Source organism: Salarias fasciatus, chromosome 3 (genome assembly GCF_902148845.1).
Source record: "Salarias fasciatus chromosome 3, fSalaFa1.1, whole genome shotgun sequence".
Taxonomy (NCBI): Eukaryota; Metazoa; Chordata; class Actinopteri; order Blenniiformes; family Blenniidae; genus Salarias; species Salarias fasciatus.
The window spans coordinates 29,126,388-29,138,705 of NC_043747.1; the positions used below are offsets into that span (position 1 = coordinate 29,126,388).

Here is a 12,318-nt window from a genome sequence, read left to right on the forward strand (position 1 = left end):
CTCTGATTGGGGGAGGGCGTCGGTCCATGGCGGCGTCGGAGCTGATCCGTGACGAGGACGAGGACGTCCGGATCCACATGGAGGCCGACGCCGTGGTGGCCGCCAGCCCCGCCGCACCGCCACAGCCCGGCCGCATCTCCAACGGCAACCCCGTCCGCCCGGCGCCGGGCGGGGGCGGGGACGAGCCAGACGGCAGCAGGCGCGCCCGCCTTGGCGGCGCCCTGCAGCCGAACCGTCTGCTCCGGGCGCTGAGCGGCGGTCTGCGGCGCCGCTGCGAGTACGTGAAGATCGGCGCGGCGGACGAGCGGTCGGAGCGGCTCCCCACCGAGTGGTGGAAGACCGCCGTGGCGTTCCTCTACGCCTGCTTCAACCTGGTGTTCACCACCGTGGTCATCACCGTGGTGCACGAGCGCGTGCCCGACCGCTCCGTCAGCCCGCCGCTGCCGGACAAGTTCTTCGACTACGTAGAACGTGTTCCCTGGGCCTTCACCATCACCGAGGTCAACGGACTCATCCTGGTGGGGCTGTGGACGGTGCAGTGGCTGCTGCTCAAACACCGGTACCCTGACCTCTGACCTCTGACCCCTCAACCCTGAATCCTGACCCCTCAACCTTGACCTGTGTGTGTGTGTGTGTGTGTGTGTGTGTGTGTGCGTGTGCGCGTGCATGCGTGTGTGTGTGCAGCTCCATCATCGGCCGCCGCTGCTTCTTCCTCATCGGGACGCTCTACATGTACCGCTGTGTCACCATGTACATCACCACCCTGCCGGTACCGGGGAAACACATGGTGTGCGCTCCCAAGGTACACACACACACACACACACACATACACACACACACACACACACACACACACACACACACACAGACAGTTACACTCCTTCTCCGGGACACAAAGAGAGAAACATACAGATTAGCTCTGCCATGCGTTCCCTCGTGCGTAGTGACAGGATGACGCGACGGGAAGCAGGAAGTAGTAAACAGGAAGCAGGAAGGTCAAAAACCTGCAGAAGAACTGGACGGTGGCTGAGAAACACTTTTTTAAAAACCCTGAGAGAATCACTGGAGAGTAGAGATGGAGGCAGATCCATACCAGACTACCAGCGGACCGCTGCCTGGTGTTCTGGATGAACTGGTTCCAGTGTTAACTGGTGACTAGTTTCCGTGAACACATGCTGGAAACATGTTAAAATAAGACTTATAAAAGACTCTAATCTTATGAATTTACTGTAACTGCAGAACACCGACGTTCACTAGAACCCCTACAAGTTTTCGACATCGCTTGGTCACATGTTAACACAAACACCAGTTAATTCGAAACACCGGCAGGTGTACAGACACATGTACACACAAACGCACACAGATAATCAGGATACTGATGTTTGTTTGTTTGTTTGTTTTAGCTATACAACGACTCATCGGGGAAAATATGGAGGATTCTCCGTCTGATTTCTGGAGGAGGTGACACCCAACAATTACACAATCCACACTTCAACTACACACTACACACTACACCCAACTACACAGTCCACACTACAACTACACAATACAGTTGCTTCTAGTCTCTAGCTGTCCAGTTGGTCCTGGTCTTCGTCGGTCCAGTTGGTTCTGTTCTCCCTCAGCCCAGTTGGTCCTGTCCTTCGTCAGTCCAGTTGGTTCCAGTCTGTGTCGGTCCAGGTAGTTCTGGTCCGTGTCAATCCAGTTGGTTCTGGTATGTGTTGGTCCAGTTGGTTGTGGTGTCTCGGTCCAGAACGATCCGGAGTAGCTCTGGACTGAAGTTGTTGGCTGTTGGGCTTTTTCCCAGGTTGCAGGTGTTCTCTATCCAGGTGGGGTTCTACCTGATGGGGGGGGGGGGGGGGGGGTCGTTCATTGGAACATGAGCAGTGCGATGAGTTCTCTGTTCTGTTCTGATTGTTGTCCCTGCTCCAGTTTGTCAGTCCAGTTCCTCAGTGTGGAGTTACAACCCCCGACCCAAACCCTCTGATGTGTCATTGGCCGATGTCATGATTGTTGATTCTAACTAGTAACTAGTAGGTCCAGTAGTCTGGGGAAGCTAGCGGTTAAAAGGTAACTGGTTAGTCTGTAACTACCTCAGAGAGCTGGTCGGCCCAGTCTCTGATCAGTTCCATTAATTCCATCAGGCCCTTGTGTCTGTTGTGACCTCCACTGACCTGAAGATCCTCCTCACCTCATGACTGTAGGATGAAGGTGACATGTCCCAGAATGCCTCGCTGCAAACCGGCTAACAAGTTGTTGGTTAGTTCCTCAGTAGAGGGTCGTTACTGTCCAGGGACGGTTAATCAGTTCCTCGGTAGACGGTCATTACCGTCCCTGTATGGTTGGCCAGTTCTTCGGTAGAGGGTCGTTCCCATCCATGGATGATTGGTTTTTTGCTCGGTATAGGGTCGTTACCTACCAGGGGTTGTTAATTAGTTCCTCGGTAGAGGGTCGTTACCGTCCAGGGGTGGTTGGTTAGTTCCTTGGTAGAGGGTCATTCTCGTCCAGGGATGGTTGATTAGTTCCTCGGTAGAGGGTCGTTACGGTCCAGGGGTGGTTGGTTAGTTCCTCGGTAGAGGATTGTTACCGTCCAGGGGTGGTTGGTTAGTTCCTCGGTAGAGGGTTGTTACCATCCAGGGGTGGTTGGTTAGTTCCTCGGTAGAGGGTCGTGACCATCCAGGGGTGGTTGGTTAGTTCCTCAGTAGACGGTCGTTACCGTCCAGGGGTGGTTGGTTAGTTCCTCGGTAGAGGGTCGTGACCATCCAGGGGTGGTTGGTTAGTTCCTCGGTAGAGGGTCGTGACCATCCAGGGGTGGTTGGTTAGTTCCTCGGTAGAGGGTCGTGACCATCCAGGGGTGGTTGGTTAGTTCCTCGGTAGAGGGTCGTTACCATCCAGGGGTGGTTGGTTAGTTCCTCGGTAGAGGGTCGTGACCATCCAGGGGTGGTTGGTTAGTTCCTCAGTAGACGGTCGTTACCGTCCAGGGGTGGTTGGTTAGTTCCTCCGTAGAGGGTCAAGACCATCCAGGGATGATTGGTTAGTTCCTCGGTAGAGGGTTGTTACCGTCCAGGGGTGGTTGGTTAGTTCCTCAGTAGAGGGCCGTGAGCTGGATGTCGGATCAGCATTTGAGAAGATCTCCTCAGTCCCCTGGTGGTGTTCTACCTGATCCTGCAGGAACCCTTCTCAGTCAGTGCCTGACTGGACTAATGTGTTCTCCATCTTCCCACCAGAACCCTGCATTCTCTCCTCCAAGAGAGCCTGGTCCTGCCTGGTGGACCAAGGTTTCCTGTCTGGGAGAACCTGAATGTGTCTGCTGGTGGTCTTGGTTTCCGTGCAGGTTCTGGGCTCAGTGAGTCCTCTGTCCTGACACCGTGGTGTACCATCTGCTGGCTCAATGGCACTACAGGGGACACCTGGGGCAGCCAGCACTCTGACTACACAATACACACTACCACTTCACAATACACACTACACACCGTATATCTCCCTCCACACACTGTACACCGAGCACAATGTCACAATGCAACATCCTCACTGTGTGTGTGTGTGTGTGTGTGTGTGTGTGTGTGTGTGTGTGTGTGTGTGTGTGTGTGTGTGTGTGTGTGTGTGTGTGTGTGTGTGTGTGTGTGTGTGTGTGTGTGTGTGTAGGTCTGTCTCTTACCGGCTCTCACCTGATGTGTGGAGACTTCCTGTACAGCGGACACACTGTCATGTGTACACTGTCCTACCTCTTCATCAAAGAGTGTGAGTACACAACAGCAACGACAACGCCATGGCGACGGGATGATGGCCAGTGACGGCTGCCTAGCTCCTCCCTGTTCTGACGTTCCAAATTCAGAAAGAAAGCTACTTTTCAAATCAGGATATGTGGACCCGTAATCAGCAAATGAACTCCGTTCCTCCATGGAACCCCAGAAAAAAAACAGATGGGAACCGAGAATCATGGGAGATTCATGATGTCGTTCAAAATGGTCACTTCCCGGAATCATGTGTTCAGCTCATTGGCTGTATACAAATATGGGCGGAGCTAACGTGGCGTCCCCCACAGCGTTCTCATTGACCGAATATAAAGATGGACGGACATTTTGACGTTCTGCCCTCAGACTGGCCCCGCTGGATGAGGTTCTACCTCTGGTTCTGCTAACGTTCTGCTGACGTTCTGCCCTCAGACTCGCCCCGCTGGATGTGGTGGTACCACTGGTTCTGCTGGCTGCTCAGCGCCTCTGGAGTCATCTGCATCCTGATCGGACACGAACATTACAGCATCGATGTCGTCGTGGGATACTTCGTCACCACCAGGCTGTTCTGGTGGTACCACACCATGGCCAACACACCAGTATGTACACACACACACAAGCACACACTCACCAACATTTTAGTGTTTGTATTTTCAGTCCAAGTGTTAAATGTCAGAAAGTCTGGACCCGTGTTTAGTTTCTCCATTTTCCTTCAGGCGCTGCGTCAGGCTCCTAACAACTACCTGTCCAGGACCTGGTGGAACCCGGTGTTCAACTTCCTGGAGAGGAACGTCCGGACTACAGTTCCCATCACGTTCTCATGGCCGCTCCCGCTGCCGTCGTCCTGCAGACAGCGGTACCGCATTGTGGAGGGGCCGCGGGACGAGTGAGGGGCCGCGGGACGAGTGAGGGGCGGGGCCCCCGGCAGCCCCCCCGGCGGGCCTAGCAGACCCTCCATTCCATCTCTGGGGTTCTATCGTCCGGTTCTTTAGCGGAACCTGCATTTCCAGTTTACTCCTGCGTTCCAAGGAGGAACCCGACACGTTTACATTATGTTTGATTAGCAAGATGCTAACAGTGGAACATGTTTTCAACTTCTTTGAATAAGCTCCACAGTTAGCCTGTCAGCTTGACCGCGTCTTTGTAACATCCACTGCTGCTAGCTCCATGCTACGTTTTCATTTGTCACCTTTTCCCCACCGTTCTGAAAGGTAAAGAAAACACCTGCTAACAAACACAGCTGCCATGTCATGCTGGGAATTATTCCTGAGCTAGCAAGAGATAATTTACCGAAAGCTAAACTGTTGGCTACCTCACAATCTCATGTGCTAGCTCAGGATACATCGCCTTAACTTTAGAATTCAGTGGAATTAGCCACATGTTAGCATATTTGTGTGACTTCATAAGTGATTAAAATCAGGGACATAACCTGAAGCTAAACTGGCTAAGTTTAGCTACAGTCCCAGTAAATGCCGAAGCAGACTGGGGACAGTTAGCTCCAGTTAGCTAATTTGTTGTCACTCTTTACTTTTAGGCTGAAAATAAGCCACAAAAGTTCAACTAAAAGTAAGCTGCTAACGATGCTATATTCCCAGTTGAAATGAGCTTGAAATGCCAAACCGTTTTGTTAGCTTTCACAAATATCTGTGATCACACTGGTACTGCCGGCTTTGTTTGTTTAGACTTGGACACACCCCTTTCACCAAAGACACACCCACTGAAGGTCAGAGGTCTTTAGGATGATGACGTGCTGTCATGATGGCATGATGGTAGTTGCTGATGCCAAAGAGTTTTGATGAGTCATGCTAACATTTAGCCATCATGCTAAATGGACAGATGTCATTTCAAATGAACTGTGATCTGGATTCTCAATGCTAGCCCGCTAAGCTAAATGTTCTCTTTTAAAACCTCTTGTTGTTCGTAGCTTTCCATGCCGGGTTCTTGTTCGTTCTTCTTTCAAACTTTGACACATTTAAGTATTAAACACTCAGTGATTGGTGTTTGTTCTTTTTTTTTTTTTTTTTACACTGTTTTTGTTTTGTTGTAACATGGATGCGCCACAATGTGCCGAAACGTTTCGGTTCACTCCGAAATGGTGAAATGCTGCTGATCAGACATGAAGGTTTCACAATAAAAGCTTTGTTCAAATTGTGTTGTTTTTATTGAAAGTGAACATGTGGTATACGAACATGGAATTTTAGGGGAGAACACATTTGAACTGAAGAAATGACACAGGAAAATGTTCAACTTTATTTGAAGAATTTCTTTGACAAGCGTCAGATTTTATCAGCATCGTACGTTGACATTTTTGTGAATTTTAATGTTTTCACACAGGCAGCCTTCATTTCCTCTTTGGACCCTCCAAGTCCAGCTGTAAACGATGAGCATATTGTCATGGTAATGAGGGTTTTGACCGTAGACTTCAAAAAAAAAAAGGACACAGCATGTGACCCCAAAACATGAACCCCCAAATTCCACATTGCCCGTGTCCGCTCCGCTTTGCTCCGACCCCGCAGCAGATATGTTGCTATTTTAATGACTGCAGCTGATTCCACAGCCTCCATTGTGCCTCGTCCGCTCCGCTCCGTCAGTCTGAAAATAGAGCCAAGGTCTATTTTTCTGTCTGGTCCGGTCCGACCAGGTCTCCGTACGCATAAATTTCCACAGTTCAGGTCACACCAAACAGGAAAGAGAACTCCAACAACCTCCGGATTTCTACAAAATAAAATCATTTTGTCTTTATTAAAAACTTTAAACTGTTTAAAGACGTTTTATTCGTCTTCACATTAATTTTCAGATATATCACGAATAGACATACGATAGGCCTACTGACTAAAATATACACTTTAAAAAGCGGTAAAAGTGTCAAAAACTTGCAATATCACAGTGTCCACCAGGGGCTGCTCCAATCAGGCTGTGGCTCCACTGACTCCAATTCAAAATGAAAAATCAATAAAACTGATCAGCTGAGTTCCTGCAGCTCAGAGTTGTTTTTTCATTGGATCATGGCTCATTGGATTTTCATGGATCATTTCTACATCCGGAAGACAGATCAGGTGGTCCATCTGGATATACTAATACTGAATATAGAGCGTTCAAGTTTTCATAATGAGGGGGCGTGGCTACTTGATTGACAGGTCTGCTCTGTAATGATTGACAGATCCTTCTAGCGGCTTTCAGCAGGTTTACATTAAGGAGCCGACATTAAGTTCAGCTATTTTCCACAGTTACTCAGTTTGTTGACTAGTTTTAGTTAGTTGCTGAATCATTGCAACCATGACTATTTCCTGGATTAACTACTGAAAAAGACACGCAAAGGATTCTGTTATCCAGTTTTGTCTTTAATTTTTAACAGTAAATGTGATGTTGTGTTCCCCCAAAACAAATGTACCTTTTTTTTGTCCTGAGGTGTGTTTTGAACATGAAGTTTAGAGACTTTGAGCAGCAGCGGGTTTGGTTCTCCAGGCTCTGGTGGGTTCTGCTTAGTTCTGGATCCAGTAGCTTTGTCCCTCTTTATCCGGCCTCAGGCTCGGGGCTTCGCTCGCTAACCACAGCCGAGCCGCAGCGTCACGGCTCGGTTCGGAAATCCACAGGCTGGAGGGTCGGAGAGAAACCCAGACGGAGAGAAGCTCCGCCGCTGGCCGTGCCCGGCGGCCGGGAGGGGGGAGCGCCGCCGGCCGCCGGGGGGAAACACCACGAACAGCCGGGAAGCTAGCACTGCTAGCCGGAACAAAACAACACAGACCGCCTGGGAGAAAGCGCCGTGACACGGGAGAAAACAGTGCGAGTGCCTGGAGGGAAGCAACGTGAGCGCTGGCTAGCCGTGCCGGCTGGCCGGGGACAGAGCGCTGCTTGCAGCTGCTGTCAGCGCTGAGTGACGGCCCGGCGGCGCTTCCCTCCATGAAGCCTCCAGGTATGTCGCTATCCCCCATAAACATTATGGAACCCGTCTAACTCAACAGAAAGCAGCCCAAACCGCCATCTCGGTTGAAAATGCATGTTAAACCCTTATTTGTATGTTTAAAACAAAACACGTTATAAACACATAATCATTTCATCAACCCGTCCGACGTGTTCAATAAAGAAGCTTGATTTGGCAGAAACCCGCCCAACCTGGCAACACAGAGCCGCTCCGGTCATACAGCTGTATTCCACAGAACAACCAAGAATCTAAACACAGCTCCAAAAAATTAAGAATGCAGGCAGCAAGAGCGCATCGAGGAGGCAAACCACACACAGCAGTCAGGAAAATAATATACAACATTAAACTCACCAAGCGGATTTTCACAGAAGTACAACATTCGGTTTTTTCTGACTGGAGGCAAAAACCACAGGAGACCAGGTCCGCTCTCCGTCCACAATCTCACTCCACGACTCTTCTGCACGTTTGTCTGATAATGTCGCTGTGACTGACTCTGATGAGTCTATTGTGGATGAAAGCTCAAGAGCGGGAGATTGGAGCTGGTCAGGCATGAATTTTGTGACCCGGAAAAGCTCCTGGAAAACCGTGCGAAGCAGGACAAACTGTTCACCAACAAGACGGACCGGACCGTCCGGCGACGTTCAACAACACATCTGTCCATGTTTTGACCAACTTACTACCGTTAACTTAATCACGGGTGACTATGAGCCGCCAAAACAAATTACAGCCAGGTTAGCTAAGGCGCTCACATGAGTGACGGACTACGCAGCAGGACCCCAGAGTGAAGCTCAGCTGTCATTGCAGATGCCTGTCTGAATGCTGTTACATGCGCCGCAGTGGCGCTGTTGGATTTAAAACTTTGATTTTTTTCTTGGTTGGCTTATGGTAGGGCTAATACAATTCTTGGTGGGGCTTTAGCCCAACCAAGCCCCACCCTGGCGCAGCACCCCCAGCACCCCCACTTCCCGCAGCAATGCTCCGAGGAGCCTCATTTAATGATAATAGAATCAAACGGGTGACGTCACGAATGCGCTGTCCACTTTGTTTCTCACAGTCTACAGCTGCACCTTGACAGGGATGTGAGAGACGATGTTCGGCATTGTCAGAGATGCATCGTGAGTAAGACTAACCATAATATCAACCACCGTCAGAACTGGTCTGTATTGACTTTTGGTCCGCCGAAGACTCCAGAAACAGGTCTGTCGATGTCTTAGTGATAACAGATCTTTTCAGCAGAATGGCTGAGGCGTTTCCATGTAAAGACCAGACGGCTAAGCAGGCGGCCAGGGTTCTCTGGGACCGGTATTTCTGCGTGTTTGGATTTCCGGAAAGCATTCGTAGTGACCAAAGTGCTGACTTTGAGAGTCAGCTGATAAGTGAGCTCCTCCGGGTCTGGCTGAGCGGCGGGAATCGACCGTCTACACTGTCTGGGTGTTAACCCTGGTGGAGCCCTTTGACTGATCTGGAGCCTGTGGACTCGGAGAGGAGAGCCACAGCATGTTGTTCAGCTCAAGTTCAATGTTAAAGCAGTCTGCAGGTTGGTTAGTTCCTCCGTAGAGGGTCGTGACCATCCAGGGATGATTGGTTAGTTCCTCGGTAGAGGGTTGTTACCGTCCAGGGGTGGTTGGTTAGTTCCTCAGTAGAGGGCCGTGAGCTGGATGTCGGATCAGCATTTGAGAAGATCTCCTCAGTCCCCTGGTGGTGTTCTACCTGATCCTGCAGGAACCCTTCTCAGTCAGTGCCTGACTGGACTAATGTGTTCTCCATCTTCCCACCAGAACCCTGCATTCTCTCCTCCAAGAGAGCCTGGTCCTGCCTGGTGGACCAAGGTTTCCTGTCTGGGAGAACCTGAATGTGTCTGCTGGTGGTCTTGGTTTCCGTGCAGGTTCTGGGCTCAGTGAGTCCTCTGTCCTGACACCGTGGTGTACCATCTGCTGGCTCAATGGCACTACAGGGGACACCTAGGGCAGCCAGCACTCTGACGACACAATACACACTACCACTTCACAATACACACTACACACCGTATATCTCCCTCCACACACTGTACACCGAGCACAATGTCACAATGCAACATCCTCACTGTGTGTGTGTGTGTGTGTGTGTGTGTGTGTGTGTGTGTGTGTGTGTGTGTGTGTGTGTGTGTGTGTGTGTGTGTGTGTGTGTGTAGGTCTGTCTCTTACCGGCTCTCACCTGATGTGTGGAGACTTCCTGTACAGCGGACACACTGTCATGTGTACACTGTCCTACCTCTTCATCAAAGAGTGTGAGTACACAACTACACGACAGCAACGACAACGCCATGGCGACGGGATGATGGCCAGTGACGGCTGCCTAGCTCCTCCCTGTTCTGACGTTCCAAATTCAGAAAGAAAGCTGCTTTTCAAATCAGGATATGTGGACCCGTAATCAGCAAATGAACTCCGTTCCTCCATGGAACCCCAGAAAAAAAACAGATGGGAACCGAGAATCATGGGAGATTCATGATGTCGTTCAAAATGGTCACTTCCCGGAATCATGTGTTCAGCTCATTGGCTGTATGCAAATATGGGCGGAGCTAACGTGGCGTCCCCCACAGCGTTCTCATTGACCGAATATAAAGATGGACGGACATTTTGACGTTCTGCCCTCAGACTGGCCCCGCTGGATGAGGTTCTACCTCTGGTTCTGCTAACGTTCTGCTGACGTTCTGCCCTCAGACTCGCCCCGCTGGATGTGGTGGTACCACTGGTTCTGCTGGCTGCTCAGCGCCTCCGGAGTCATCTGCATCCTGATCGGACACGAACATTACAGCATCGATGTCGTCGTGGGATACTTCGTCACCACCAGACTGTTCTGGTGGTACCACACCATGGCCAACACACCAGTATGTACACACACACACAAGCACACACTCACCAACATTTTAGTGTTTGTATTTTCAGTCCAAGTGTTAAATGTCAGAAAGTCTGGACCCGTGTTTAGTTTCTCCATTTTCCTTCAGGCGCTGCGTCAGGCTCCTAACAACTACCTGTCCAGGACCTGGTGGAACCCGGTGTTCAACTTCCTGGAGAGGAACGTCCGGACTACAGTTCCCATCACGTTCTCATGGCCGCTCCCGCTGCCGTCGTCCTGCAGACAGCGGTACCGCATTGTGGAGGGGCCGCGGGACGAGTGAGGGGCGGGGCCCCCGGCAGCCCCCCCGGCGGGCCTAGCAGACCCTCCATTCCATCTCTGGGGTTCTATCGTCCGGTTCTTTAGCGGAACCTGCATTTCCAGTTTACTCCTGCGTTCCAAGGAGGAACCCGACACGTTTACATTATGTTTGATTAGCAAGATGCTAACAGTGGAACATGTTTTCAACTTCTTTGAATAAGCTCCACAGTTAGCCTGTCAGCTTGACCGCGTCTTTGTAACGTCCACTGCTGCTAGCTCCATGCTACGTTTTCATTTGTCACCTTTTCCCCACCGTTCTGAAAGGTAAAGAAAACACCTGCTAACAAACACAGCTGCCATGTCATGCTGGGAATTATTCCTGAGCTAGCAAGAGATAATTTACCGAAAGCTAAACTGTTGGCTACCTCACAATCTCATGTGCTAGCTCAGGATACATCGCCTTAACTTTAGAATTCAGTGGAATTAGCCACATGTTAGCATATTTGTGTGACTTCATAAGTGATTAAAATCAGGGACATAACCTGAAGCTAAACTGGCTAAGTTTAGCTACAGTCCCAGTAAATGCCGAAGCAGACTGGGGACAGTTAGCTCCAGTTAGCTAATTTGTTGTCACTCTTTACTTTTAGGCTGAAAATAAGCCACAAAAGTTCAACTAAAAGTAAGCTGCTAACGATGCTATATTCCCAGTTGAAATGAGCTTGAAATGCCAAACCGTTTTGTTAGCTTTCACAAATATCTGTGATCACACTGGTACTGCCGGCTTTGTTTGTTTAGACTTGGACACACCCCTTTCACCAAAGACACACCCACTGAAGGTCAGAGGTCTTTAGGATGATGACGTGCTGTTATGGCATGATGGTAGTTGCTGATGCCAAAGAGTTTTGATGAGTCATGCTAACATTTAGCCATCATGCTAAATGGACAGATGTCATTTCAAATGAACTGTGATCTGGATTCTCAATGCTAGACCGCTAAGCTAAATGTTCTCTTTTAAAACCTCTTGTTGTTCGTAGCTTTCCATGCCGGGTTCTTGTTCGTTCTTCTTTCAAACTTTGACACATTTAAGTATTAAACACTCAGTGATTGGTGTTTGTTCTTTTTTTTTTTTTTTACACTGTTTTTGTTTTGTTGTAACATGGATGCGCCACAATGTGCCGAAACGTTTCGGTTCACTCCGAAATGGTGAAATGCTGCTGATCAGACATGAAGGTTTCACAATAAAAGCTTTGTTCAAATTGTGTTGTTTTTATTGAAAGTGAACATGTGGTATACGAACATGGAATTTTAGGGGAGAACACATTTGAACTAAAGAAATGACACAGGAAAATGTTCAACTTTATTTGAAGAATTTCTTTGACAAGCGTCAGATTTTATCAGCATCGTACGTTCTGACGTTTTTGTGAATTTTAATGTTTTCACACAGGCAGCCTTCATTTCCTCTTTGGACCCTCCAAGTCCAGCTGTAAACGATGAGCATATTGTCATGGTAATGAGGGTTTTGACCGTAGA

The 12,318-nt window shown here is 49.5% G+C and overlaps 2 protein-coding genes across 3 annotated transcripts in view; both read left to right on the forward strand.

Moving 5' to 3' along the window:
• The window catches only part of LOC115408944 (phosphatidylcholine:ceramide cholinephosphotransferase 2-like), a 13,556-nt gene extending 1,907 nt beyond the window's left edge, over window positions 1-11,649 (forward strand). Inside the window, exons 2-8 of one of the 2 annotated variants that reach the window (XR_003933826.1) lie at window positions 1-559; window positions 685-802; window positions 1,404-1,461; window positions 3,643-3,738; window positions 4,164-4,330; window positions 4,448-4,701; window positions 10,872-11,649. The exon at window positions 1-559 is cut by the window's left edge and continues 105 nt beyond it. Coding sequence is in view for 1 of the 2 variants with exons in the window: in XM_030119890.1 (XP_029975750.1) it covers window positions 27-559; window positions 685-802; window positions 1,404-1,461; window positions 3,643-3,738; window positions 4,164-4,330; window positions 4,448-4,621 (1,146 nt within the window). In the remaining variant the exon portion in view is untranslated. Of the gene's footprint in view, window positions 560-684; window positions 803-1,403; window positions 1,462-3,642; window positions 3,739-4,163; window positions 4,331-4,447; window positions 5,734-10,871 lie in introns of those variants that run through there. The other variant, XM_030119890.1, reaches the window with a different exon arrangement.
• On the forward strand, window positions 9,657-10,878 carry LOC115409434 (phosphatidylcholine:ceramide cholinephosphotransferase 2-like). Its single transcript, XM_030120621.1, has 4 exons — window positions 9,657-9,736; window positions 9,779-9,919; window positions 10,353-10,519; window positions 10,637-10,878. The coding sequence occupies exons 2-4, from the start codon at window positions 9,850-9,852 to the stop codon at window positions 10,808-10,810; spliced, it is 411 nt and encodes a 136-aa protein (XP_029976481.1). The 5' UTR covers window positions 9,657-9,736; window positions 9,779-9,849; the 3' UTR covers window positions 10,811-10,878.
• Window positions 11,650-12,318: the final 669 nt, after the last annotated feature.

Excerpts from the sequence above, each read along its gene's own strand:
- LOC115409434 (XM_030120621.1), top strand. The coding sequence starts at position 9,850 with ATGTGTGGAGACTTCCTGTACAGCGGACACACTGTCATGTGTACACTG. Across the intron at positions 9,920-10,352 it reads CTACCTCTTCATCAAAGAGT|ACTCGCCCCGCTGGATGTGG; the intron begins GTGAGTACACAA and ends TTCTGCCCTCAG. Across the intron at positions 10,520-10,636 it reads ACACCATGGCCAACACACCA|GCGCTGCGTCAGGCTCCTAA; the intron begins GTATGTACACAC and ends ATTTTCCTTCAG.